This window comes from Carettochelys insculpta, chromosome 7 (genome assembly GCF_033958435.1).
Source record: "Carettochelys insculpta isolate YL-2023 chromosome 7, ASM3395843v1, whole genome shotgun sequence".
In the NCBI taxonomy this organism is placed as follows: Eukaryota; Metazoa; Chordata; order Testudines; family Carettochelyidae; genus Carettochelys; species Carettochelys insculpta.
In genome coordinates, this window is record NC_134143.1 from 25,786,929 (window position 1) to 25,814,696 (window position 27,768).

At 43.0% G+C, this 27,768-nt stretch overlaps 1 protein-coding gene across 5 annotated transcripts in view; it reads right to left on the reverse strand.

The window, feature by feature from the left end:
* Window positions 1–27,768, reverse strand: part of RHOBTB1 (Rho related BTB domain containing 1) — a 106,711-nt gene that overhangs the window by 14,306 nt on the left and 64,637 nt on the right. For 4 of the 5 annotated variants that reach the window (XM_075000150.1, XM_075000151.1, XM_075000152.1 and 1 more), the window contains 4 exons: window positions 11,286–11,471; window positions 8,286–9,259; window positions 7,757–7,875; window positions 653–803 (listed from right to left, as the gene is read on the reverse strand). In XM_075000150.1, the coding sequence (XP_074856251.1) occupies window positions 653–803; window positions 7,757–7,875; window positions 8,286–9,259; window positions 11,286–11,471 (1,430 nt within the window). Of the gene's footprint in view, window positions 1–652; window positions 804–7,756; window positions 7,876–8,285; window positions 9,260–11,285; window positions 11,472–20,124; window positions 20,181–27,768 lie in introns of all 5 variants that reach the window. The other variant, XM_075000156.1, reaches the window with a different exon arrangement.

The window sequence follows — 27,768 nt, forward strand, 5'->3', positions numbered from 1 at the left end:
CGCACATGCGCAATCTGAATGGCAACTGCTTTGCAAATCTCCGATCTGCAGTGCTGGGGCCAGCCCGACACCTGATATAGAGCACACACGGGGACCACTCGAAGAACAAGTTGGTGTCCATGAAGTTACACACATGCAGCCCCTGCATCTACAATAGAATAACTAACTGGCTCTAGTTTGGGCAGCATGAATGCATCTGCACAGCACTTCTATGAAGAGTTTGAATAAGATCAATTTTAAATTGACTCGGTTATTGTACTCTCTAAATGGAATTTATCATGGAAAGCTTAGTTCATTATAATGAAAAGTTTAGTGTCCCTACTATTTTGCTCTAAATTAAGAACAACAGAATGGCCTGCAGACATAATATTAATGTTGAAAGAAAGTTTTCATTTCCTATTTCTAAAGTGTGGAATATTTTAAAAGAACTTCACTAACTTAGCACAGGTCCTAGAGAGTGGAAAGAAAAAGACAAATACATTTTTGTTAAGTGAAAATATAAGATTATAATACAATTTGGATTTATATAAAGGAATGGCACTTCTTTCCTTCAGCGTTCATCGCAAAAAGAATGTTTGTCCAAAAATCACTAAGAAGTTATAATACAGCAGTCAATGAAGACATTACCTCTGCAAAGCGTTGGAATCCTTACCTGCCAGGGCAACCAAGTGTGGGAGGCAAAATCTGTTTGCCAGTGCAATTAATTCAAGCATGTCCAGCTCCTGACTCGATGCTAATTGCTTGGTATACAAATAATCCAGGACTGCCTGCATAGAAGCCTTGTTTATGTTGGGAAGAACAACCTGCAAAAGATATTTTAAAAAATGTTCTCTAGTGAAAGATATGTAGCCAAGCAATTTGCATATCTGGGCTATATGCTTCTTCTCCTGATATCCTTCTCCCTTCTGTCCTCAGGTCATGTTTTCGAAATACAGTAAACTCCACATTAAATCTATAAAGTTCAAGTGCTACCAATAAATCTGTCATATTCTAGTAATATATGTTCATGAAGTCACATCCTCAGCCGGTATTAGGCTGCAGCTACACTACATTCCCCTTTCGGAAGGAGAACGCAACTGTGGGCGACTGGAAATGCAAATGAGTTGGTGATTTACATATCACATGCCTAATTTGCACAATAGTGGCCACTTGCAGTTCCAGAAATGCTGTTTTTGGGAAAAAAACAAGCAGTGTAGACAGGGTTCATTTAAAAACAAACCCCGTTTTCAAAAGAACGCTTCTTCCTGAAAAGTATGAGGAAGAAGGGGGCTTTCGAAAACGGGGTTTACTTTTGAATGAACCCCGCTTACACTGCTTGTTGTTTTTCCCTAAAACAGTACTTCCAGAACAGCAAGTGGTTGCCATTATGCAAATGAGGTGCACAATATGTAAATATTTACATTTCCAATCAGCCACATTCCCTTCCACCAGCATATGATCTGACCCACACTTTTTAAAAGTGGGAGTATTTGAAATCAGTGCAGTTACCACTAAAAAACAGTGACTGGAATGGTGATATTGTATGGTTATCAATAAACCAACCACTTTTTCTTTATAAACTTTGTCACTGCTGTTTTGAATAACATTTGGAATATGAAGGTTGTTTCTTACTGAGGAAACCTCAAGTGTTCAGCTTCAATCAGTGGGTTATTGCCAAATAAGTCACAAAACTGCATCCCTACTGTCCAGTGTGACAACATATAAACCTTCAGTGTTGACACTCAACTCCCTAGGATGCACTGTCTTTTCAACAACAATCAGATAATGGCACTAAGAAAAGAAATGCCAATGTTTTGGGCAGAGATGTTTTGAAGAACAGACAGTAAGACAACTAACAGGTAGAAAATCAGAAAATAAATCCAAACAGGCATTAATATACTTACAGCTGATTGATTAGAGGTGACCCTGGTTTATGATCATATTTGTATCGTCAACACTGATTGCAGCTTTATTTTTCCATCCTAAGTCACATACACTGAGGCACTCAAATATTGGTTAGCCAAAAGCAGAGATGGGGAACCCCCAGCCCACGATTCACATCTGGCCTGCAGCTTGCCTGGATTTGGCTTTCAAAGCTCAGGGCTCCCCAGCATTTGGCTTGATGGGGAGTGAGAGGTGCAGAGCCCTGAGCCTCATGGGCTGGAGTCAGGCAAGCTGTGGCTGGATCCAGCCCACAGCCTCTGCCTGGAGGAAGCAGGATGCGGCTCTGCATGCCACCACTGCTATGCCTCCCACCAGCAGGAGAGGACCATCTGGAATACTGGACAATCAGAGAAGTAGGGGGCGGTGCCTTGGAGCAGCAGGGAAGCTGCCACAAGTACCCCTGCACAGCCTAGGCCTTGCACCCCCAGCCCACTCCTGCACCCCTTAGCCCACTCTTGTACCCTACTCTGCTGAGACCCCCCCCCCATAGCCCATTCCTGCACTTTCTCTTGCTCAGACCCCCACCCCCCACCTGCACTCTCCTCCTGCCCTGACCCTCCATCTCGAGCCTGGTCTTGCACCCCACTCCCACCCAGATTGCACACCCACAGCCCACTCCTACACATTCCCATCCTCCTAGATCTCCCCCACAAGCCCACTCCTGCACCATCTCTCCCAGACCCCACAGCCCAATCCCACTTCCTGGCTGCCCCCTCCCACACTGAACATCTCTGCCCCAGAGGCTAAGGGGCCACAAAATCTACTAGTCCTGGCCCTGGTTTTCCCAGTGAGATATGGGCCTTTTTTTTTTTTTTTTTTGCTTCTCATTTGAATGGCCCTTCACTGATCTTTTCCTGTGGGTCAGTAGCCCCTGACCCCAAAAAGGTCCCCACCCCTGGCCTAAAGGATGAATAAAACACACAGAAGCCTTATAAGTTGCTCCTTTATGACTTTGGACCACTCATCGGTATTAGCTTATTGGTGTGTCTAATAAAAATACTATTGTGCTAAAAACAATTCAGAAAAGATCCTTCTACTGCTAATTATTTCTTATTACCTAGCAGTGTTGTTTTTTCTACAGGGATTGCTTTCTATAGCTCTAATTTACATCTCCATTGCTTTTAACACTTTCAGTTAATTATTAATGAATAAAAGCAGAGAACAGTAAAGCTGTGGGCGATGCAGTACTGATGAATGTAGACATACACGGTTTCCAAAAGGAAGAAAGTCTGACTCCTCCCCCCAATTAACATAAACATAAAATGTAAAGTAGGGAGCAGTCCTCTAGCACCTTAAATACTAACAATATTATTTATTAGGTGATATTAATCTTTAAGGTGCTACAGGACTGCGTTTTTTGTTTTCTGAAGATGCAGACTAACTCAGCTACCTCTCTGATACTGTAATTAGGGGATTTGAGTGATTTGGTGTCTAATTCCCAAACTAGTCAATGGGAGTTGGTGGCTTAATTCCCTTGCTCTCCTTTAAAAATCCCAACAAAACCAAACCAGCAGTCATGTAGCAATTCAAAGACTAATAAAATATTTATTAGGCGATGAGTTTTTGTGGGGCAGACCCACTACAATCCAGAAATTTCCAGATCTGAGGAAGTTTTGTTTTGTTAGAATACAGACTAACGTGGCTACCTCTCTGTTACTATTAAAAATCCCAGTAGTACTCTTAAACAGGCACTGAGAATTGTGTTTAGTATTTCAAGCTTTTTTAGTAATGTCATATAAACTTTCTTTCATAAAAGGGAGTGAGATAAACTAGAGAACAGATCAAAGATTTTCACAAAATGACTAGTGATTTTGGGTACCCCAGTTTTCAAGAGCTCAACTTGCAACACTTTAGGGGGGTCTGGTTTTCAGAAGATGAGTGCTGAGTATTTTCTGAAATTCAGGTACACTTAAGGGTGTCATTAGGCAACCGAAATGACACTTAAAAATAACCTTAGTTTAAACCTTAGTTAATGATTTCTTTCAAGTTGCAATGCAAAATTAAATGTCCTTGTTTTGCCATAGATGAAGAATACACACAATAATCTATTCTACAATATAGTAGTGGCAAACTTGGTAACTTGCAAACTTGGTAACCATTTAGTGCTTATATTTTCTAAATCTGCATTTTGCCTACAGAACTCAAATTTCACTAAGAAACAGATTATTATGTTTGTGTAATAAACTATATTGCAGAAGTATATCATACACTGCCCAACTTATACTTTTAAAGCTCTTGGATCCACATACTGTATTTCATAAACCCCAGAAAACTAAAGCTTAGTACATTTAAAATATTAAATTGCAGAAGACTAATGAAGATTATTACATTCGAAACAGGCTTGTGGAAAATTGTGGCTTGTGGAAGTTATATCCTTATTGCTATGTATTGCTTACTACAATTGAGATACGTATTTTAAATGACCATCTTGCTGAGCTTTCCTCTGGGGAGGGACCTGTGCTTACTGCTATATTAAAAGTAATGAGAGCAATTAAAGTAAAACAGCAGCACTAAGAGGCATACTTTCCCCTAGATATGAATATAAGTCCCACTAATAGGAGACAACATAACAAAAATCAGAAAATCAATACATTTGAAAAAATGACTCTGCAAAGACATGCCCAAACAATCAAAGCACACACAGTCCTTCCCCAAGTTACTGGACCTCTTAAAAGAGGTCTTTGCCAGGATCTACTGCACAGCGTGAAGACCATTTAGTCAGTATCTCATATATGCCCTAAGCAAGAGACAAGAAGAATCTTAATATAAAGTCCTCAGTTATGCTGATGTACTCTATGCCAGGTCCATTTTACAGGATACACCTCCAAAATTCGCAGCCTGTGGACTCGTTGGAAGTCAGGATGGGCTGGTGACCATGAGTGGCTAGGGAGCCGGCAGCTGTACAGGTGCTGGGAGTTGGCAACCTGGCACTGGCTGAGGAGCCAATGGCCCAGGATCAGAGAGGGAGCACTAACTGGGGATCCGCTGGACCAGCTTCTGCTGGGACTGGGTGGCCAGCAGTCTGACAGGAGACAGCTCCCCAGTGGGAGCTCCCCATCTCCTGCTGGGTTACCAGCCTCACCGGCCCTAGCAGAAGCCGGACAAGCAGGTCCCCAGTGGGGGCTCCCCTTCTGATACTGGGCCATTGGCTCACCCTCCAATGCCGGGCTGCCAGCTCTTTAGCCTGGGAGCAAGGAGCCACCACTAGGCCAGGGAGCTGCCCAGCCCGGCATTGACCGGGGGGAGCTGATGGCCCAGTATCAGCTAGCGAGCCACTGCCAGGGACCTGTTGGGCCCGGTATCTGCTGGGGCCAATGTGGAGGCAGGGGAGCAGCTTGGCAGGAGCTGGGGTGCCACTGGTGCAGCACTGGCTGAGAAGCTACCACCAAACAGGAGAAGGAGCACCCTAGTAAGAACCAAGGGCACGGGTGGTTGTGGGGGTATCAGTCTGGGAGTCTATGACCCAAAAGTCAGCAAGAGGTATTACAATTGTTGTCAAAACAGTGTACTTGAATGTGAATTTCAAAGGGATGAATTAGAGTATCATTAACTCATTAATCTGTAGTAGTAGCACTCAATCATTAACTCATTAATCTGTAGTAGTACCACTCAAGGATAGTCCACTAAGTTCGAAGGGAAGGTTGATCCCCTGAGACTAAGATCTTCCAAACAGTTATTTGGAATAGTCTGGAAAAATACATGGAATAACTTCATAACTAAACCATCTGCAGAGTCTGACTTGGGATGATTCCAGAGAGATTTTCATAAACCAGCAGATTATTTTAGCATTGCTAAGATCCTGAACTAAAAACACTACAAATGACTTGTACATATATGTTCCTTTAACCCTCCGGTAACTCTTTTTTCATTCTTATTATATTATTACACCTTTTAGTTTTCAGTTACTAAGGGTTTGGTACCAGTGCAATCACTGGGTAAAATCTGATACTCCTGTTAAACTGGGGATAAGTGCCCGGCCCTTTGGGATTGGAAAAAGTCACACACAGTGAGTCAGGATTTTAGTGACCTCCCCTTCCCTCCCCTGTGCCCCACCATAATAAACTCAGATGCCTAGACGGGAGCAAAGGCTGAAATTCTTTATGGGGAGTGTGTCTGGCTCCTTGTTTACCAGTGTGGTACTACTGATGGTCTTTTGCTACTGGTTTGGTGACTTTAATTGTAGAATGAACCAGCAGTTTTGGGGTAGTGTCTGCCCTATTTCTTTCAGTCTGCCCTGAGCGTGGCATTCTCAGTGTGGCCCATCCAGGGCCTTCCGCTCAAAAAACTATTCCCTTTTTAAAAACCCAACACCAAGCCCTCTCCAAGGGGTAGTAGAATTACTAATTTGTAATGGCTCTGATTATGCAAACATAAGTATTTACTCAACTTTCTTAAAACACTTTCAAAAGTGACCTGCAACACATTTTAGGACACTGAATACCTGGTAGCTGTTATGCTGTCATATAAACACTTACACAGTTTGGAGAGCAATGTTCCTTCTGACAAGGAAGTTGTGGGCCCAGGAGTTGTGCCTTACTTGGCAATGGAACCCTTTTTTAGAAGGGAGGTGCTAAAGGAAAGATGGAGCAAACCCATTTAAAACAGGGCATCAAGATAGAATGTTTGCTTATTTTTGGAGGGAAGGGAAGGGAAGGGAAGGGAAGAAGAAATAAAGTATATTTAAATTCTTTCTCCCTCTCATAGGATGACCTCAATGGATATTCCTATTTTTCAAAATACTAAAACTGATTACATCATATTATGAAAAAATAACTTAAAATTTAATTTTGAACTGGGAGTTGTTTTCAGGTAACTCGATATAAGTGAAGAAGCCTCAAGACAGTTTTTACATGCCAAACTTGAAAAAAAAAAGCTTTGTATCAAAAGTATAGATCCATAAAACATTTTGAATTTGCAGACACAGCCAGCATTGTGGCAACATAGTGTTCAACACATTCTCACAATGTCCAGTAAATAAAGTACACTTCTGGTCTATACATAGCAGAGAAACTTTTGAGTGTGTTTGGCTACGTCTACACGTGAAGCCTACATCGAAATAGCTTATTTCGATGTAGCAACATCGAAATAGGCTATTTCGATGAATAACGTCTATACGTCCTCCAGGGCTGGCAACGTCGATGTTCAACTTCAACGTTGCATGGCACCACATCGAAATAAGTGCTGCGAGGGAACGTCTACATGCCAAAGTAGCACACATCGAAATAAGGGTGCCAGGCACAGCTGCAGACAGGGTCACAGGGCGGACTCAACAGCAAGCCACTCCCTTAAAGGGCCCCTCCCAGACACAGTTGCACTGAACAACACAAAATACACAGAGCCGACAACTGGTTGCAGACCCTGTGCCTGCAGCATGGATCCCCAGCTGCCGCAGCAGCAGCCAAAAGCCCTGGGCTAAGGGCTGCTGCCCACAGTGACCATAGAGCCCCGCAGGGGCTCGAGAGAGAGCGTCTCTCAACCCCTCAGCTGATGGTCGCCATGGCGGACCCCGCTATTTCGAAGTTGCGGGACGCGCAACAACTACACGGTCCCTACTTCGACGTTGAACGTCGAAGTAGGGCGCTATTCCTATCCCCTCATGGGGTTAGCGACTTCGACGTCTCGCCGCCTAATGTCGAAGTTAACTTCGAAATAGTGCCCGGCGCGTGTAGCCGTGACGGGCGCTATTTCGAAGTTAGTGCCACTACTTTGAAGTAGCGTGCACGTGTAGACACGGCTTTTAAGTTTTAAGCAAATAATTATTATCAGGAACACTGCAATGCTTAAAAAGCTACCCATAAAAATATTAAATACAATTATCAAAGTGGACGAATACCTCACTGTTCGAACTTTCAACAAAGGATCCTCCAAACATAGCAGACATCCATTCACAGCTACAAATCAGCAGTGGCTTGTGGGCATTTATGCTTCCATCATCCAACTTAAATGTCACATCTGCCGTGGGATCAAGAAACAATGATAACTATAATGGTCAGTGCTTGAAGTGAAACCTGTTACTAACTCAAGAGATAGTAAAGAGTAAACACTTGTTAGTAAGGAATTTTCAGTCTTTGATTTTACAGAGGTAAGCAAAGAGCAATTATGAAAGTCTAGACCTCAATGGGGAACGTCAGGCACTCACCACTTTTGGGAATCTGGCCCTTTATTAACAGACCTAAAATGAATTTTAGGAGCCTAACTTCTGGTTCCCACTGTTGAAAATGCTGGCCTTACGTTAAATAGCAAACTTTGGGTCCATTTTCCCTCTCACACCAACATAAGTAGGAATATTGAAATGTATGGAATTACACTGACCTAAGTGAGAGGACAATTGTGGCTTTTTCTATGAGAGTTCATTCACTCACCAGAAAATGTCCCTTTGCAAAGACACTCTTTTATCCGGTTAGCTTTCCTTACATGAAATGCTTTGGTAATCTCTTGATTCATAAAAGCTTCTTTATTAATAATATTTTCCACCATCATCCGCAAGTCAAACACTTCCAAAATTTCAGCAATCTGTGCTAATCTTGTCAGATCCTTTTCATTTTCATCCAATTGCCCAGCGTACAGAAATTGTAAAACAGTTTTAAAGGGCCCAGGCTGAATAGAGGAATCCATCTTAACCACAGTTATAGGACATCTCCTCTTTGATACAGGGTTGATTTGTATTCCCTTATGCATACTAACAAACCCTTTACCCAAGGAAGACAAAGCTCGCCTTGCAGTGCTAGAGTCTTCAGTTTCAACTTCTAGCATATTTAAAGTGGCATCAGTTTCTGTTGTTGGAAGTTTGGCATCGGGAGTTTTTAAGATTGCATCATCAATGTCATCATCTATTTCAGGACAACTTGTTCTGGTCAGGAAGTCTCTACTGGTCTTATCTCTACTACATTGTATTTCATTAAAATCCGGAGATTCTTCACATTCCATTAAAAAAAGGTCATAAAACTTGGAAGAGGAGGTAGCTAGATAAATCTTGTGAGCAAAAATGTGATTCTGCTCCTGAAGAACAAACATGACATCTGCACACAGTGGATTGTCTAACAAATATCCAGCCTCATTCATACTGGTTACAGGACACTCTGGAATTTTAATAACTGGAGGAGGTGCCTTTGGAGGTAGAAATGGAGCCTGAAGTAAAGGTTTTTGGACCTTCTTTAAATGTGATTTCCAGAATTGCAGGTGTCTTCTGGATATTAGTGCAGCTCTGATTGCATTGTCAAAAACATCCTTAATTCCAAACTGGTCAAATACACTAGTTTCATAATATGGTATCCCAAGCTCCTTGGCAACATCTCTGCCTCTTTCTGGTGGTAAAATATCTCCCCTTTTTATAGGTCTAGGATTAAAATTAAATACAATTAGGAAAAAACAAAACCAAACAAAAATTCACACACAAAGCAGAGCTGTCATTAACCCTATCCCAGGAAATCTAGAGCACGAAGAACATGTATTACCCATATTATCCTGTCCATAAAAATAAAAATGGTAACTGGCATAGCTCATGGAGTCCCTTAAAAATGTGCAATCATTGTATCAGACACTTCTAAATGTTCTCTAATAGTCTGGTAAGAATGTTTATACTTTTTGGACACTTTGTACTATAACATTAATCACTTAAAGACAATAGGCATTATTTCACAATATGAAGAGAACCTTCAAGTCCTAGTCACATTAATATAAATTATGAACTGTTTTAAAATCTCTTCTGTTACATTTCGCAAAAATAGTTGTAAGTTCTGGCATCTTTAAAGTGCCATCAGTTTCTGGTGTTGGAAGTTAGACACTGGAAAAATCTTAAGAATCTCCATCAATGCCATCATCTATTTCAAGATAACGTGTTCTGAACAGAAGTCCCTACTGGATTTGTCTGTACAGGTTGAACTTCTCTTGTCTGGCACGCTTGGGACCTGACCAGTGCCACATGAGAGTTTGCTGGACCACAGGAGGTCAATATTGTTTAGCATGTTACCAACACTTTCACTGCTTGCTGGGCTCTTAGAAGACATTTGGGGTAAATTACAGCTAAATAACACCACAGAACACTGAGAGCTGGGACTGGTGATTGTAAACAAACTTTATGGGACCATGGGAAACTTGGCTACACCCATGATAACTGGTCATCCAGATAACTAAAATCATGCTGGATTATGGATGTTGCTGGATGAGAGAGTTCCAGTTAGAGAGGTTCAACCTGTACTATGCTGTATTTCATTAAAGTCTGGAGATTCAAACACAATAGCTGCTAATAGCTGAACATAATACTTCTGAAGACTCAGGCCCATGCCACTGCCCAAAACAGTAGCATATACATTGACAGGCCAGCTACAGGAGAGGTAGGCAGGGAAAGAAAGAAGAAAGCAGGGCTGGGGTCTGACCACATTCGCTTCCCTCAGACGCAGCTTAGAATACTCTCATTCCCATGTGGCCTAAGGGGCAGGTGAGAAATGGACCACTCATCTCCCTCTCAGACTAGAACCTTCTCCTTCTCCTTCTGCCAGCTAGTGTAGCTAGTCCTATAATTCTAGCATTAAGAGTCTGTGCTAAAGGTTTAGGGTTCAACTTGTGGTGATGGAGGAGAGTTATAGTTATACTTCAACATTTTTCTTTAGAAAGCCAAAATATTAGGAAATAATATTACAGATGTGAAGACGATAGGAAAGCTAGGGAATGCCAGGATTTACAGGTGCTTGTTAAATCTTAATTCAGACCCCACTCGTGCATTATGAAGCAGTCTTTAAGCTACATGATTCAGTAATATTTTTTCTACAGGTCCTGCAAATAATCAATGTACAGACTGGATGCACAAAAGGGAGAGAATTAAAGTAATAAGGGCAACAGTAAATATGTATGTTTCAAACATGCAGAAGTTAGACTTTGCAATCTAAAAATTTTTCTTTCAATGTAATATCTATGCTCTGTGCTTTAGGGTTACAATTCCAAAAATCAAATGCCAAACTGAGAATAATAAAAAAAAAAAGTCATGTTGGTTTTGGCTAAAGTTGCAACTGGTAGGAATAATACATTATATCATGATATACGGATTCCAGTGGCAAAACACATAAGCAAGATTTTTGCTGCTCACCATTTAGATATTAATATACTGCCCAGACAGCTCAACCAGAATCAGCCCCTATTGTGCTAGTCATTGTAGAAAATGCTGTCAAAGAACATTTAAACTTATTAAAAGCTTACAGTATGAATAGACATGGTATTAAATGATGTTACTTATTCTCATTTTAGAAAATGAGAAACTAAGGCAAACAAACAATAATGGATAATAAATTCTTTTAAGAGAAAATTGTATATTTGATCAAAACCTAGAACCTTTTTAAGTGTTAATTAAAAAAAAACAACAACTTCACCTTGCTAAAGGCCGTCTGGCTCGATTAACAGCTTCTAGATCAGCATAACGAAGATCCAGTTGGCAGCCAACCAGAATAACAGGGGTACGAGGACAAAAGTGCTTGATTTCTTGGTACCACATTGTTTTCACATGATTCAAGGAATTAGGATTAGCAATTGAAAAACAAAGAACAACTACATCAGACCTAAAACAAAATCAAGAGAAGAAAAAATATATATCTATACACTCACAAATACTTGTAATCAAAATTAATCTTTCCATTACAGCATCACATATTCACATCAATCCTTGCTGACACTGCTCAACCACACTTTCAAAATCACACTAAATCCGATGTTAGAATACCCTCCACAGCCCTACACATACCGTATGTGAACACAACCTATCAAATATAGGACGCTTCAGGGGTCAGGGAGCTATAGGGGGTTGCAGGAAGCAGGGACTGGAGGTGAACTGTGGAAGGCTGGGGCAGCAGGGAGCTGCAGCCAGTGGGAAGCTATGGGAAGCCAGGGTAGCAGGGAGCTGCACAAGCTGGGACCTGGCTGCTAGGACCTGCAGTCAGCGAGGAGCCAGCTGTGGGAGGAGGAGGAGGTGAGGGAACATGACTTTCCCATATCTGGAAAATTCTCTTATCCGGCTTGGGTCAGGTCTTGAACTGGACAAGAGAAGTTCAACCTGCACTAAATTCAATACAATCTAAAAGTTCATTCTGATGACTTGTATCTACTGCTTCATATGCCTTATGCTGAAATATAAATTCAATATGTCTGTACCAATTCATGTATTTGATAATAAGATGGTAGAAAGTCAGCAAGTTTTCAGTAGTAGCCTTCTGTGATATGGTTGCATGTTTTTGTAAGTGAGTTGTTTTTAAGTGAGATGTAACTTAGTGGTATGAAAAACAAATCTGATTTCTGAAAAGGGTACAGTAATCTGGAAAGATTGAATGGCACTTGTTTCAAGACCTCAGATTATTGTAGGACCATGTTTCTCAACTGATGGTGCACACACCTTTAGGGGTATGAAAGAGAAGTCCGGGCTTACTTAATTGTATTTTTTTAAAAGGGGTACTAAATAAAAAAGGTGCAGAAACACTGCTTTGAAGAACTAACTCTACTCAGTGGTTCTCAAACTTTTTGGCCCATGATCCATCTTGCTCAACACAAACCTTTCTGTGTATCACCAGCCAAACACCCATGATGATAAAATGTCTTAATTTATTTCTAAATACCTTAAAAACTAAATTATTCACATTAGGCTACTGGATCTATAATGTAAGGGGACTATACAACCTGTAAGAAAGGAAATATTATTAATCAAAATCAAAATAACGAAACAGATTAAGCACTTTAACTTTATCATATTAGTTTACCAAACTGCACGTTAAATTAAGTAAAATATTTATTTACTGACAAAACAAAAAGGGTTGAACATTATCTTCACTTATGGCAGGGGTGGGGAACCTGTTTTAGGTCAGGGCAACTGATTTATAGAAAAATCAGGTGGGGGCACAAAAGTGAGAGGTAACCCCCCCAAAAACCAAACCAAACCAAACCAAACCAAAACAAAACAAAAAAGCAGCCCTCATTGATGCGACCCCCACTGAGATACCTCACTCCCCTGGTGCTCCAACCTCACAGAGGTGGGGTGGGGAAGGAGGCAGGGAGGACCAGGTTTCAGGGCTTCTCACAGGCAGAGTAACGCTTTTTGGTTCTCGGGGTTAGCAGATTTTGTGAGCCCCCGGGCTCTGGGATGAGACCAAAAAGGAGAGGTTCACTGTGTGGGAGGGGCTGCCAGAGAGTGGGACAGGGATGGGGATGAGGGTGTGGGTCTGAATGAGAGGTAGGGTGCTAGAGCGGGCTGAGGGTGGGAGGTACAGCAGTGGGCTGGCTGTGGGGTGCCTGACCAGCGGCAATAGTGCAAAAGAAAGGGAGGGTGCAGGAGCAAGCTGAAGGTGTAAGAGTTGGGTGGGAGGGGGTGCAGGAGCAAGCTGGGGCAGGAAAGCTGGGTGGGAAGGGAGTGCAGGAGTGGGCATGGGTGGGAGAGCTGAGCGGGAGGGGGACACATGAAGGGGACTGGTGTGCAGTCCAGCCCCATGGCACAAGGAGGTGGGGTCTGTTTACCTTGGCTTTGCAGTCCCTGCCATTCCCAAATACTGCCCTCTGCTGCTACCACTGGCTGCAATTCCAGCCAGTGGGAGCAGTGGGGTAACCCTCCTGTGATCAGTTTCCAGGGCTGTGTTCCCCCAGCCGGGGGAGTGGCAGAGGTCTCTCTGTAGGCTGGATCCAGCTTGCTGGGCTCAGGGCTGTCTCCACCACTTCCAGGAAGCTGGTGCAAGAACCTCAGAGAGGGAAGGAATGCCACGGGGCTGGACTGCCAGCACAGTCTCCCCACTGTAAGAGGAAGGGTGTGCCTTGAGCTTTATGGCCCACCTGCAAAGTGGCCCAGGACCACCAGTGGACTGTGGACCACAGGTTGAAAACCAGTGCTCTAGTCTGTTAAATCACACTTTGAGAGCATGTTGCTGGTACTGAGTTCTGAGCCAAGGCTTAATAGCATAGAGACACCATAGTTACAGGTCACAGTTCCTCTTTGGTCTAGGATGAAGCCCAAAATGTCATGAATGAGTTTAGTAAAAATGTGAAAGACTTCAGGATAGCCAAATGAGCAATCAGGAAACATTCCTGAAACTATAACGAAGACATACATTTAACATGTATCTCTATACAATGATATTGTCACTATGTACACCAAATATTTCAAGACAGGTCCTCCTAAATCTTTAATAAGGTTGTTAAAATTGTAACCGATGAAGAATTTCCAGCACTGACCATTTCTTTAATATGGACAAAACATTTCTCACTCCCCAATATAATGATATGGAAACAGGAGGAAAAAAAATCCTCCAAACCAGAACAACACAGTATAGGGAAATAGCTAACACTTCGGATGAAAGTTTGATAAAATTCACTGACTTATGTACTTACAAGGAAAAATACTTAATGGTAAGAGATTGTCACACTGTGTGTGGGTCCATGCACATGCAATTGTGAGGATCAAGATAATTTTTGTATAACAATTATCAATATAACTTTTACTTTGTGACTCTTCTTCTCTCAAAACAAGGGGACCAGCTCATGAAAACACATAAAGCATAATTTTAAGCATGCACTTTAGTACTTTCCTGAATCATACCTAAATCATTGTTTTGCGATTTGGGAAACTGCTATTAGAAACTGGCTCCCAGCTTGTGGTCCCTCAGGTGATAGATACCTGAAGCACTAGGAATGTAATATAAATTGTTTATTCCTCTTAGGAAAATGAAAGTGCTGAATAGTAGCTTTAAGAGGAATTGAGAGGAGGGGAGGGTTTTTCCTTTTTTTTTTTTTTATTAAAAAAGGAGAGCTATCCCTAAAGAATTATCAACAGAGTAGTCAGCAGCTAAGTTCAGCAATAAGCTGCCCATCTCATTTCTATTAAACTTTAATTTAGCACAAATTTATTGTGTATGCAGTTTGTGTAATGAATAGAGAAAGCAAGACCTATGAAACTCAACATTGGCCTTTTAAATCATTAATGAATCTGTTCAGTAGCTACTGCTTTCTACATTTCATCGAGGACACAACATCTAGCCAGACTTACAGTTTCTAAAAATAGTCACATGCAATGCAGTACTGCTGAGGGCTTACATTTAACACAAGAGATGTGCTCTTGCTCTGAATTTATATCTTATATAAACCTACAGGACGTTCATATCTCCAGAAAAGAAACTTGAAATTTAAAAAAAAATTATTAAAGAGGGGTAGATGGCAAATACATTAACCTTCCATGTTCTTTTGGACCTTTGCTCAAAATTGAGATGGGCTTAGTGGAATACATTTGAAAGAGTCAACCCAGTTGCCACTGGGCATTTGTCCATGTCAACAAACCATCACACTGTTTGGCAGTTGACAATAAAAATAGCAAGATGAAGTGACGGGGGCTTTGAGCAACAACTCACAAAGAAGAAGAGGGAAAAGTGTTGAGTGTACTCATGAAGTGGCTGGCTCCAATCTTTGCTATTACTGTTTAAATTCAAACTCACTAATGTTTCCAGAAAGAAAAAAGGGGAATAACTGACAGCTGAGTTCACTGTAACTGTAACTAAACACTAGCAGAGTTTATAGCATAACAGGACAAAATAAAGTCAATCTTGGCTTGATGATCAGAGGCTATCATTAAAAACTTATTAATATATAACTGGATGAACCCATCAAATAGTATAAGCATAATCATGAGGACTGCATCTACGCTTACATTCCTCTTTCGAAAGAGGCATGCAAATGAGGGAAAATGCAAATGCAAATGAGGTGCAGATTTACATAGTTGGTGACTTATTTGCATATTCTTTCAAAAGAGCTTCTTTCGAAAGACGTAAAGCAGTGCAGACACGGCTCTTTTGAAAGTAAACCACATCTTCGAAAGAACCCTTCTTTCAGATACATAAATCAGTGCCTCATTTGCATTTTCAATTTCCCTCATTTGCATGCCTCTTTTGAAAGAGGCATGCAAATGTAGACACAGCCGAGGTGTGGAAGAAGTTGGTTCCTTTTTGGGAATTATGGGACCTAACATATTCTGCTGTATTCCTAATGGAGTGAAAAGAAAGGGCCTGAGGGAAATGTTATTCCGTATATTGCCATAGGGGCTAGCGTCACCAAGACTGGATTACTATTGTGCTTGGTGCTGTGCAAATACAGAGGAAGACTCCTTGTTATAAAGTGCTTACAAGCTAAACAGACAAGACAGGGAAAGGACAGAAAACAAGACACAAGAAAGCTGCTGACCTCACACAATAGGCTAGTGGGGGGTGGAGCTGGGAATAGGAACCAGGTCCCCCAGCTCCTAAGAAGACAGACCAAAACTTGCTCATGCGAGCAGCTTCACTGAAGTCAGTGAGTAAGGCTGGTAGGATTTAGACCACCAAAATAGATTTGTGAGGGTAAAATACTGAGAAGAACCGTCAACACACACAGTATGTAGTTTGGGCAATTTTTTAAAATGGCTACAATTTTTTTTCTTTTACTTATATAGTAATCCCCCATACTGCGCTTAACTCGCATTAACGCAAGTTAAGCGGAACTCAAAATCCTACTCCCCTGGCTACCTACCCCATCAACCTACCCAATGAATAGCCCTGGTTCAGACCCCCCCCGCATGCAGCCTCAGTTCAAATGCCCCCTGCTCTGGTTCAAATCCTCCTGGCCCTGGTTCACTCCCATCCCTCATGGCTCTTGCTCACCCCCCGACACCTGGCTCCAGCTCACCACCTCCCTGGCCTTGGTTTACCCCCACCCCATTCTGCCCTGCCCCAGTTCATCCCCTCGGCATGTGGCTCCAGCTCACCACTCCCACATGTGGGTCCAGCTCAGCTCCCCACAGGGCTATGCATGCCCAGACTCACCCCTCCTGCACCTGCTACAGCCCTAACCCACCCCAGGCTTAACCCCCTTGCTCCCCTCCCATGGTCCCAACCCATCGCCAGGCTTAACCCTCTCCATTTGCCCCCCTCGCTACACCAGGACTTACCTTTCAAAAGGATCTCGAGGTGCCCCTGCTGCTTCCCTGGCTGCAGAACGTGTGTTCCTCCAGCTTACACAAAATTTGAGTTATGAGAGGGTGTGTGGGAATGTAACCCTCGCGTAACTCAAGGGACTACTGTATATTGAAGTAGAAGAACCAGCCTAATTTTCTGTGGGCTGGAGCCCACCTGGTCAGATGAATGAAATGGAAAGTTCCGTTTGGCAGGGATATAACAGACATGCAAACATGTTGCTGTTCAGATGGCAGTGTAAAACTGCAGAGCAGGGATTTATACGCAGCCTTGACACCATCATACGGGGTTAGAATAGACACTGGGAGTGGTTAGCTCACTACAAAAGCAATGTTTCCCTTTTGGTATTCTCACCTCCTCATCAGCTGTTGGGAGTGGGCCACATCCAGCCTGACTGAACTGGCCTCATTAGCACTGGTCCTCCATGTACTAATGCAACACTCCCAAATTGTATGTGTATATTACGGATGTAAAATTGCATTTAATTAGCTAACCAGTTAAATGCCAGGTTTAAGAAGTTAACTGTTTAAATGAGTGGGGGCAGGGGCAGACTGGGGGGGCTGCTTCAGCCCAACTGAGCTGCAGCAGCCCCCTGCCATGGTCAGAGACTTCTCTGGCTTAGCTGGAGCATCCCTCCCTGTGGTGCTGCTGCAGGTATGGGGAGCTTCAACATAGCCAAAGCAGCCCCCCATCCGCAGTGGCCTGGGAGCACCTCAGGCACGGGTGTTCCAGCTGGGCCAGAGCAGCCCCCATCCCAACTGGGTTGGGGCAGCCATCCCAGCTGCCTCTCCCTCTATTTCAACCTCCTCTCCCCTGGGACCACTGTGGATGGGGGTTAGTCCGTCCTAAATGAATGAGGCTTGCTGGTTCCAATTAATTGGTAGGGGCTGGAGCAGTCCCCCGCCCACCACTTCAAGCTGGGAGTGTGAGTCTCCATTCTACAAGACTTACTCACGCTAACTCCCATTCAGTTAGTCCAATAAAAACAGGTGGAGGGCTACTCACCTCGAATATACACCTGAAGTCTCAGAGAAGCACACACTCTGGGTGCCCAACCCCACCTATTGTTTGTGTTGCCACTTCTGTGTTCCATTTTTAGTTTGCTCCCTGCTTCACGTACAGGCCAAACTTAAGCTGTACTGTTACTTGTGTGATGTGTGTTATTTTAGGGAGAGCTATTTGCATTCAGCAGGAAAACTTGCTCTCTGCATGAGTCTAACCACAGCCCATCCCTAAGGCAGAGTTGCCTCTGTAAAACTGAACCTTTATTTTTGGATTCAGATATTTTTAAACAGGCATTTGCATGCATGCATTTGTGGCCACCTCTGTTCAAGAACTGGCATAATGACTTGCACTAAAAATATGCCTGTCACGAGTGTTCCCTGTAAGCTGTGCACTTTGGTGCCTCCAGGAGATTAAAATGCCACGCGGCTGATCATCAGAGGGTCCACAGCTAGCAGCATGTACTTCTACTGATGATGTACATCCATTCATCCCTTGGTTCACATAACATTTATTCTGCACATAGATGGAGAAAAGATAGATGTAACAGTGCCCATCACTGATTTCCCATCCAGCGAGACACCAACCTGCAGGGCATGGACATTTGCTATGGCTCAGCACAGAGGGAACAATATGCCCATTTGAGGCCAAATTTCAAGAAAACAGAGACACTGCATGGAGAGTTTGTGAAGGGCTAAAACTGTATGTGACCCTTAACTGTAAGAGGTCAGCTCTTCCCCTGTGTTTGTTGATGCTTTGATTTGGGGTTATGTCTATCTGATTCAAGCATTTAATTTAATGGTCTTTAGACATCTGAGGGGGCAACAAATGAAAGTAGTATAGATAAGGATTACTAGCCAGGTGATATAGCCCCAAGCAAGGGGACTCTGTAATGCTCTCTAGGGTCACCTTCCAGCTAACCAACAGACAATGTCAATGGGTTTGGAAGGGAGTTCTTTTAGGCAGCGGACAGAGCTGTGATGCAAGACGAGCAGAGCACCCGTAAGGCAGCAGAACAAGGACCTTATGCCTGAGAATATCCTGCCTCTGTGGTACTCACTGACCTGGAAATCAATGATGCCAACACCCAGATGAAAAAGAGAGAGAGAGGGAAAGTAATCCTCTTTTCTTTTTAGAGGACAAGCCAAAATATTGGTTCTCTTAGATGGTTTACAAAGAATCCCAAAGCCGAATCTGACAGAATAATCTTATAGGGAGATGAACTAAATCAGAATCATTTCAGTTTAGTACAAGTTGTACAAGTTTAACCATACCAATTTTTTTAGAATATGTTTGACCAAAAGTTCAGGTACTTCTCCTCTTTTTATTTTATTTTATTGTAATTATTTTTTAAATATTTCCTTACTTCTGGGCTTTCCCTGTGAGCAGAAGCCGAAATACCAGGTTACAGTGAGGGAGGATGTTTAGAATCTGTGTTTGTGAAACAAAGAATTCTCAGTAATTTCACATTCCTTAGAATTTATCTGAACTGCTGAACCCTTTGCAGTCCATTTATCACCAATAATTTTCCTTCCATTCTCTCATTCACTGGATCATTTTGTGCCATCTGTACAAACATCAGCAAAAATTTCCCCCTCAACTTTACCACATCCTTTGAAACCTGCATCATGGCTACAATTCCTCTGACTGAGGTGGGACTGGAGGAGAATTATCCACATAACACTTAAGAGTAGTCTCCTTTAGATGGCAAGTCAAATAATTAAGTCTTTCCCTCAGCCTGAACTGATCACACCAACTCCATGAGGCTCTCAAGCCTCATCAGTTCAGGCACTGAAAGACTAAATACAAGAATTAAACACAAGATCTCCTTTGTGGCAGCATAAAATACTACAGCTATGGCCACCAGTCAACCAAATTATGTAAAACAAATTTTCATTCAGTTGTAAGATATCTTTCATGCATGTATCTCATAGAGCTGAAAAAAAAAAACCCTGCAGATAGCTATAAGCAAGGCAGAGTTTTAAATGCATTCTGAATTTAGAAAATGCAATTGCAGCCTTCACATGAGATGAAAAGGAGTTAATAAGTAACAGGTGAACATTACCAAATGACCAGAAGATGAAGGATCTTTGTGCACGCAAACAACAGATGGAAGGCCTGATGAACTCAAATGCAAGGAGTGCCCCGACAGGTGAAGAACTAAAGGTTTCCAAGTAAGGCAAGGCAACACCATGCAGTGCCCTACACATGAGCAGGAGAATCAATCAATTCTATACTTTACCTATAGCAGTGAAGCTTCTTAAGTACAGGTGTTATATGCGAAACTGTCAAAATACCCTGAAATATATTCAGATTTTGTGATGAGTAGCATACAAACCTATTTCTAAAAATTCTCTATCTTCAGGCTCAGTATAAAACACAAACAACAAAACAGTGACTATATCTATCAATGACTATCTTTTAAAAATATAATTATCAAATAGTTCAAGGTAATATTTAAAAAGTTGAAAGAGCTTTTTTTCTCATTCATTACCAACTATGCACATTAGAAATTACATGTTTTAAGCATCTTCTATGTTTCTCCTGGAGCACAGAGGAGAACCAGAGATGACTGAAGTATTGTAAAAATAACTAAAATGTCTCATTTTCCAGTCTAAAAGCCTGGAGAGCTATTATCTCCACAAGGCAAATAAGCAACCAGATACAGCACAAATGGGAACCGGAAAGGCAAATACCAAGGCAAAACTTATTTTTGAAGTTTAAATTGATAGCTTACATAGTCATGGTGTATTGTTAATTTTACTTCTGACGTTAAGAATTAGGTTTACTCATTACTGAATCTTCGTTACTTACAAAAGGACAAAATCATCCTAGCATCAAACACAGAACATATAAATGAACCAATCCATCTGCAAACTGCTTTAATTCTTCCCTTGGCCTGAATTCTACAGCCTTGAATTAAGTAAAACACCCATTGAAGTCAGTGGGAGTTTTGCAAAATTCAGCTCCCCAGAACTCGGCTCAGTCTGTCTTTCTTTCTAAGCAACACAGAGCTAGGTGTTCCCTTCCTAATTCACAAACAAAAATGCTGTGCTAAATATAATTCCATATAGCATGGGTCCTTGGACTACAAAGAATTGACAAGATCTGTACACCATGCAGAAAGAAAGAAATGAAAAGCAAAGCCCAAACACAGATTCAAAAGGTGAAGAACCAAGAAAAAAATGGCAACCAGCAAGACAGTGGGTTTCAGCTTTCGCTGCAACAGCCTAAATGACCAACTTCAAGCAAACTCCTAAACTCAGGATGTGGTGGGAACAGTCTGCTGAGCCATCAGATAATGTTTGTTTAAAGGAATATTGTAGTGAGTAAACATTAGCCAGGTGTAAAGCCATGACACATCGCCTGTAAGGAAACTACTGTTCAAGGACGCATCAAACATCCTGGGAAATGAGACCAGACACTGGTCTGCAAGCTATTTCCTGAACATGATAAAAAAACAGCAGCTGTGGAACTCCCAGAAGAAAGAGGGCAGACAGCCTGGAGAATGAGCACTTTCAGACCAATTTGGTTACCATTTAGAGTTGGTTCATAGATAGGGACAATATTTCAAAACAAAAAAAAAAAAAGTCTCTCTAGATTTAACAGACTTGGATCAAATGCCCAAGGGAACAGTAACAGAAAGACTCAGCAATAAATGCACACACACCAAAAAGCAGTGATCCAAAGCAAACAAAACATTCATTTTTCAAGAGATGAAAAAGAGATTAGATGTCAAACCATTTGAAGCATTAAGAAAGAGAGTATTAAGAAAGATGGCCTAAAAATTGCCTGCCCTACAACAATAACTGGCGCCAGCAAGCTGCAGCTGGCAGTTCAACCCTACTTGCAATTGAAACCAAAATTTGTGAAAACTTACCATTGGTGTATGGAATGTTCGTACTCTCATGGATCAAGAAGCTGTTGCAAGACCTGAGAGAAGGACAGCTCTCATTGCTCGTGAACTAGCCTGCTATAACATCGATATAGCAGCATTAAGTGAAACAAGATTGGCTGGGAAAGGTTTCTTGCGTGAACCAGGAAGTGGTTATACCTTCTTCTGGAAGGGTAAGACTGAGACAGAGGATAGAATACATGGAGTCGGTCTGGCAATAAAAACCTCATTGATGCATCAACTCCCAGACCTTCCAGTGGGTAGCAATGAAAGATTGATGAAACGACGCTTCCCACTAAACGCTGAATGTCACGCCACCATCATCAGTGCATATGCACCCACTCTAACATGCCCTGACAACTCAAAGGAACAATTATATGAAGATCTCGACAGACTGATCAAGGCCACACCTGCAACAGACAAACTACTCCTACTTGGAGATTTCAATGCCCAAGTCGGGGCTGAAAACGAGAACTGGAAAGAAGTAGCCGGACCACATGGTGTAGGCAAATGAATAACAATGGACTACTCCTTTTGAGCCTTTGTTCTGAAAACGACCTGACTGTTACCAACACTCTGTTCTGACAAGCGGATAAACACAAAACGACGTGGATGCATCGTAGGTCTAAACAGTGGCATCTGATAGATTATGCCATTGTCAGAAGGTGAGACATCAGAGACGTACTGATCACCAGAGTAATGTGAGGTTCAGAGTGCTGGACAGATCACAGATTAGTTAGGATGCCTCTTCAACTTTACATCGCTCCCTCTTGGCACAAATGCCTTAAGCATGTGCGACCTGCTTTTAACATAACCAAACTGAAGGATGCCCAATGTTTAAACAATTTTCAGAAGAGTCTCGATGACAAATTAACATCCCACGGTCAACTGGTCGGTACTGTAACCGAAAAGTGGGATCAGTTCAAGCAGATAGTGACTGACACAGCAATAACATCGCTTGGACCAAAGAAAAGAATACATCAAGATTAGTTCGATGAGAACCAAGAAGAAATATATTCAGCACTGGAAGTAAAGAGAAAAGCCTTTATTGAATGGCAGAATGACCCCTCCTCAGCCTCCAAACGGGACCATTTCAAGCACCTTCAGAGCAAAACACAGAAAGACCTCCATCAGATACAAGACAGCTGGTGGGAGAGCAAAGCCAAAGAAATTGAGCACTATGCTGATACCCACAACTCAAAGATGTTCTTTAGTGCTATTAAGACTGTCTATGGACCTTCTAAACCAAGGACTACCCCATTGCTCTCATCAGACAACACAACGCTGGTCAAAGACAAAGAGGGCATCAACGAAAGATGGTGAGAACACTTTAGCAACCTCCTTAACAGACCATCGACCGTTAATAACGTCCTCAGTGAAATTCCACAACAACCCGTCCTGACAGATCTTGACTTTCCGCCCACTATAGATGAGATTAAGAAAGCTATTAGCCAGATGAGTTCAGGAAAAGCTCCTGGAAAAGATGGGATACCAGCAGAGATATATAAAGCGGCGAGTCCAGCAGCACTAGCAGCGTTCCATAGCGTGATCATCAGCATCTGGGAGGATGAAAACATACCACAGGACCTCCGCGATGCTATTATTGTCTCCCTTTTTAAGAATAAAGGCAGCAAAGCAGAATGTGGGAACTACAGAGGCATATCCCTCCTCTCCGTTGGAGGGAAGATCACCACCCGCATCATCTTGAACCACCTAACAGCCAGTATTTCCGAGGCAAATCTACCTGAAAGTCAATGCGGTTTTCGACCCGGCCGGAGCACAGCCAATATGGCGTTTGCTGTCAGACAAATACAAGAAAAGTGCATTGAACAGAACACGCACCTGTATGCTGTCTTCATAGATCTGACAAAGGCATTTGATACCGTTAACAGGGAAGACCTTTGGACCATTCTAATATGACTTGGCTGCTCAAGAAAATTTTTCCAGATTCTGCGCCTTTTCCATGACGACATGACAGGCCAAGTACTGTCTGATGGAGCCACATCGCCCCCTTCATCATCACCAACGGCGTGAAACAAGGATGCGTTCTCACTCCTGTCTTATTTAACCTGTTCTTTGCATGCGTCCTTAAGCATGCAATGAAAGATCTGGACCGAGGTATATACTTGAAATACGGGCATGATGGTTCACTTTTTGACCTCTGTCGCCTGAACACAAAAAGACTAAGACAGTGCAGAAACTCCTTTCTGAGGCACTCTTTGCTGATGACTGTGCCCTTATGGCTCACACTGAAAACGATCTTCAGCACATTGTCAATAAGTTTGCTGAAGCCTCGCAACTTTTTGGACTATCTATCAGCCTCGGAAAGACAGAAGTTCTCCATCAACCTGCACCTAGATCAAATGCTCCTGTCCCTAGTATCTCTATTGACGGCACTCAGCTTAAAGTAGTGGAGAACTTTAAATACCTGGGTAGTGTCATATCCAGTGATGGATCACTGGATAATGAGATCAACGTGCGAATATCCAAAGTGAGCCAGGCACTTGGCTGTCTGCGTGTCAAAGTTCTAAACCACCATAACATCCAGATGTCAACAAAACTGCTTGTGTACAGAGCTGTTGTTCTCTCATCTCTTTTGTACGGGTGCAAAACATGGACACTATATAGGCGTCACATCAAGCAGCTTGAAGCATTCCACATGTGCTGCCTCCGTAACATCATGAAGATCTGCTGGCAAGACAAAGTGCCCAATCTTGAGGTCCTCGAGAGATCCCAGATGACAAGCATTGAAATGATGATTATGAAGTCACAACTACGCTGGACCGGTCATGCCAGCCGCATGGATGCCAACAGAATCCCTCGCCAGCTTCTGTATGGTGAACTCTCCCAGGGCATCTGGTGTATAGGTCATCCACGGAAACGCTACAAGGATACCATCAAAGCCTATCTGCAGTACAGCAGTATCAAACGTAGGGACCTTGAGGATGCCGACGGTGACAGAACACAGTGGTGTGCAACAGTCAGAAATACCTGCATTGCCTTTGAGGAAGACCGCTGCCGGCATCTACAAGAGGCACGCGAACGACGTCACAGAGCATCAGCAATGCACAACCCACAGATTGCAAACTTCCCATGCACCATCTGCGGCAAAATGTGCACCTCTAGAATTGGCTTATACAGTCACCAGAGGGCACACCATAAGACCAATAACAGATGATCTGCACAGATTTGTCATCATCGGATCAATGGACTACCATTATTAAGAAAGAGAAAATAATGTTTTAGGGTCTAAAATGATGAGGAAAGTCAGGTGAACAAAAAGAAATAGGAATGCCAAGGTCCTTGGAGTACAACAGAGTAAAGCACAATTTTTGTAAATGCCAAAAGAATAACGAATTACTAGTCACAGTAGGTAGATTGTCTTCTCACAAAGAAACAAGCCAGGAACTTAGAAATTTAAAGGAAATAATGACTATCTCAGGCACTATCACTGAATGTAGGACAGCCTCAGAGAGGCACCATATTAGTCTGTACCTTCACTAAACAAAGCAGTCCTGTAGCACCTTAAAGACTAACATTATTTATTGGCTAAAGAGCTTTTGTGGGAAAGACCCACTTTATCAGATTCTGGAGCAGAACTACGAGAAAACTGAGGAATCAACTAAATATAAAAATTAAAAAAAGGAAGGAGGGTGGGGAGAGGTAAGTGGGGGGGGGAAGAAAAAAGAGAGAAAAAACCCTCTGGGAAGTTCACAAAACAATAGAGCAGTCCTTAGCACTTTAAAGATGAACAAAATTATTATATTAGGTGATGACGTTTCGTGGGACAGACCCACTTCTTCAGATCCGGCAAGTCTGGATCTGAATAGGTAGGTCCTTCCCACAAAAGCTCATCACCTAATAAATCATTTTGTTAGTCTTAAAGTACTACAAGACTGCTTTTTTATTTTGGGAAAATACAGATGAACACAGCTACCTCTCTGTGACTATTCACCTCTGGGAAGTGTCAATTAAGTTAAGTGGGATGACTTCCATCCCTGTGTGTGTGACTTTTACAACGGTAGAAGAAGCCAGTAAAAATAAAATTGGGGAAAATTCGAAAGCAAAGCAAAATTAAATGCATTTAGTGGTAAAAAGAATCCCGGTGTGACTACAGCACAGAACTTTATCTTTCTTCACTAATGAAAAGTCTGATTGTCTGGGCTATTGCCAGCAGTAACTTTAGGATTATTTATAATAGCTGAAGCCATGAAATTTCACGTAGTACAAAGAGCAAAGCACAAGTGCACTCAGGCCGAGGCAGAGAGTTGTATTCACATATATGTCTACTATTTTACACACCTCTGAGGAAATTAGACCCCGAATCTTGGAATCCTGGATGTCTAGTGTAGTTCAACATATCCAAATATAGAGAAGTTACTCACCGTAGTAATGGTGGTTCTTCGAGATGTGTCCCCGTGGGTGCTCCACAATAGGTGACGGGCTTGCCCGGCGCCGCAGATCGGATCTTCCAAGCAGTTTTTGCTGGCGCGCGCATGCGCTGGCGCGCCGCTCCCTTGCGCGCTCCTGGCCATGTGCGCGATCCGGTCCCCGCCAGTTCCTCGACCAACCGCCTCGGGTGCCCCTGCAAAACACTAACAGAGATCTGAAGCGGGGAGGATGGGCGGGAAGTGGAGCACCCACGGGGACACATCTCGAAGAACCACCGTTACTACGGTGAGTAACTTCTCTTTCTTCTTCGAGTGTCCCCGTGGGTGCTCCACAATAGGTGACTACCCAGCAGTAACCCAAGATAGGAGGTGGGTAATCGGATTATGTGCAGCTTGTCCCCGAAAGGACCGCTGCAGAGAGACGGGTATCCTCTTGGAATACCCTGTGAAGGGCGTAATGTTTGGCGAAGGTGTCGTAGGATGACCAGGTCGCCGCTCTGCAAATGTCTTTTAACGCAACGCCCTTGAAAAAGGCTGTTGATGCCGCCACCGCCCTAGTGGAATGAGCCCTGGGAGTGGCCGATAAAGGAGTCTTTTTGAGCTCGTAGTACATTTTTATGCAGGATACAATGTGCTTTGAGATTCGCTGCGATGAGAGACCTTCTCCTTTCGATTTGGGAGCGAGGGAGACTAGGAGTCTATCTGTTTTCCGGAAGGACTTGGTCCTGTCTACGTAGAAGGCTAGCGCCCTCCTCACGTCCAGGAGGTGTAGGCGCGCCTCTTCGTTGGAGTTATGAGGCTTTGGATAAAATGAGGGTAGAACAATAGGTTCGTTGATGTGAAACTCGGAGGAAACTTTGGGAACAAAGGCTGGATGCAGCCGTATGGTTACCGCCTCCTTGGAAAAAACAGTGCAGGGTGGCGTTGCCATGACTGCCGCGAGCTCGCTCACCCTACGAGCTGACGTAATTGCAAGAAGAAAGGTCGTCTTTATTGTAAGGAGGCGGAGGGGAACCGTGGCCAATGGCTCGAACGGTGGTCCCATGAGTGTGGTAAGCACCAGGTCCAAGTTCCACGAAGGTGGAATCGGTTTCCGAGGGGGGTAGAGGTTTACCAACCCTTTGAGGAACCTGGTAACCATAGGGTGGGCGAACACCGTGTGCCCTTCCTCCTCATGTTTGAACGCCGAGATGGCGGCAAGGTGGACCTTTAACGAGGATAGCGAGAGTCCTCCTCTCTTGAGGTCCAGTAAATACTCTAGAATTGTAGGTATAGGCACCGAAAGGGGGGCCAGTTGTTTGGTAGAACACCAGGCCGTAAAGCAAGTCCATTTTTGTTTGTAGGTCTTCCTAGTGGAAGTCCTCCTGCTACTTTCTAGGACTTGCTGTACTTCCACTGTGCATGTGCGCTCTAGGGAGCTGAGCCATGGATTAGCCACGCTTGCAGTCGCAGGCTTTGGGGGTGCGGATGCACTATGGACCCCTGGGCTTGCGTGAGCAGATCCGGCGCCACCGGAAGAGGCATCGGTGGACGGTCCGACATGCGCAGGAGTAGGGGGAACCATTGTTGGCGATCCCACGTTGGGACTATCAAGATCATC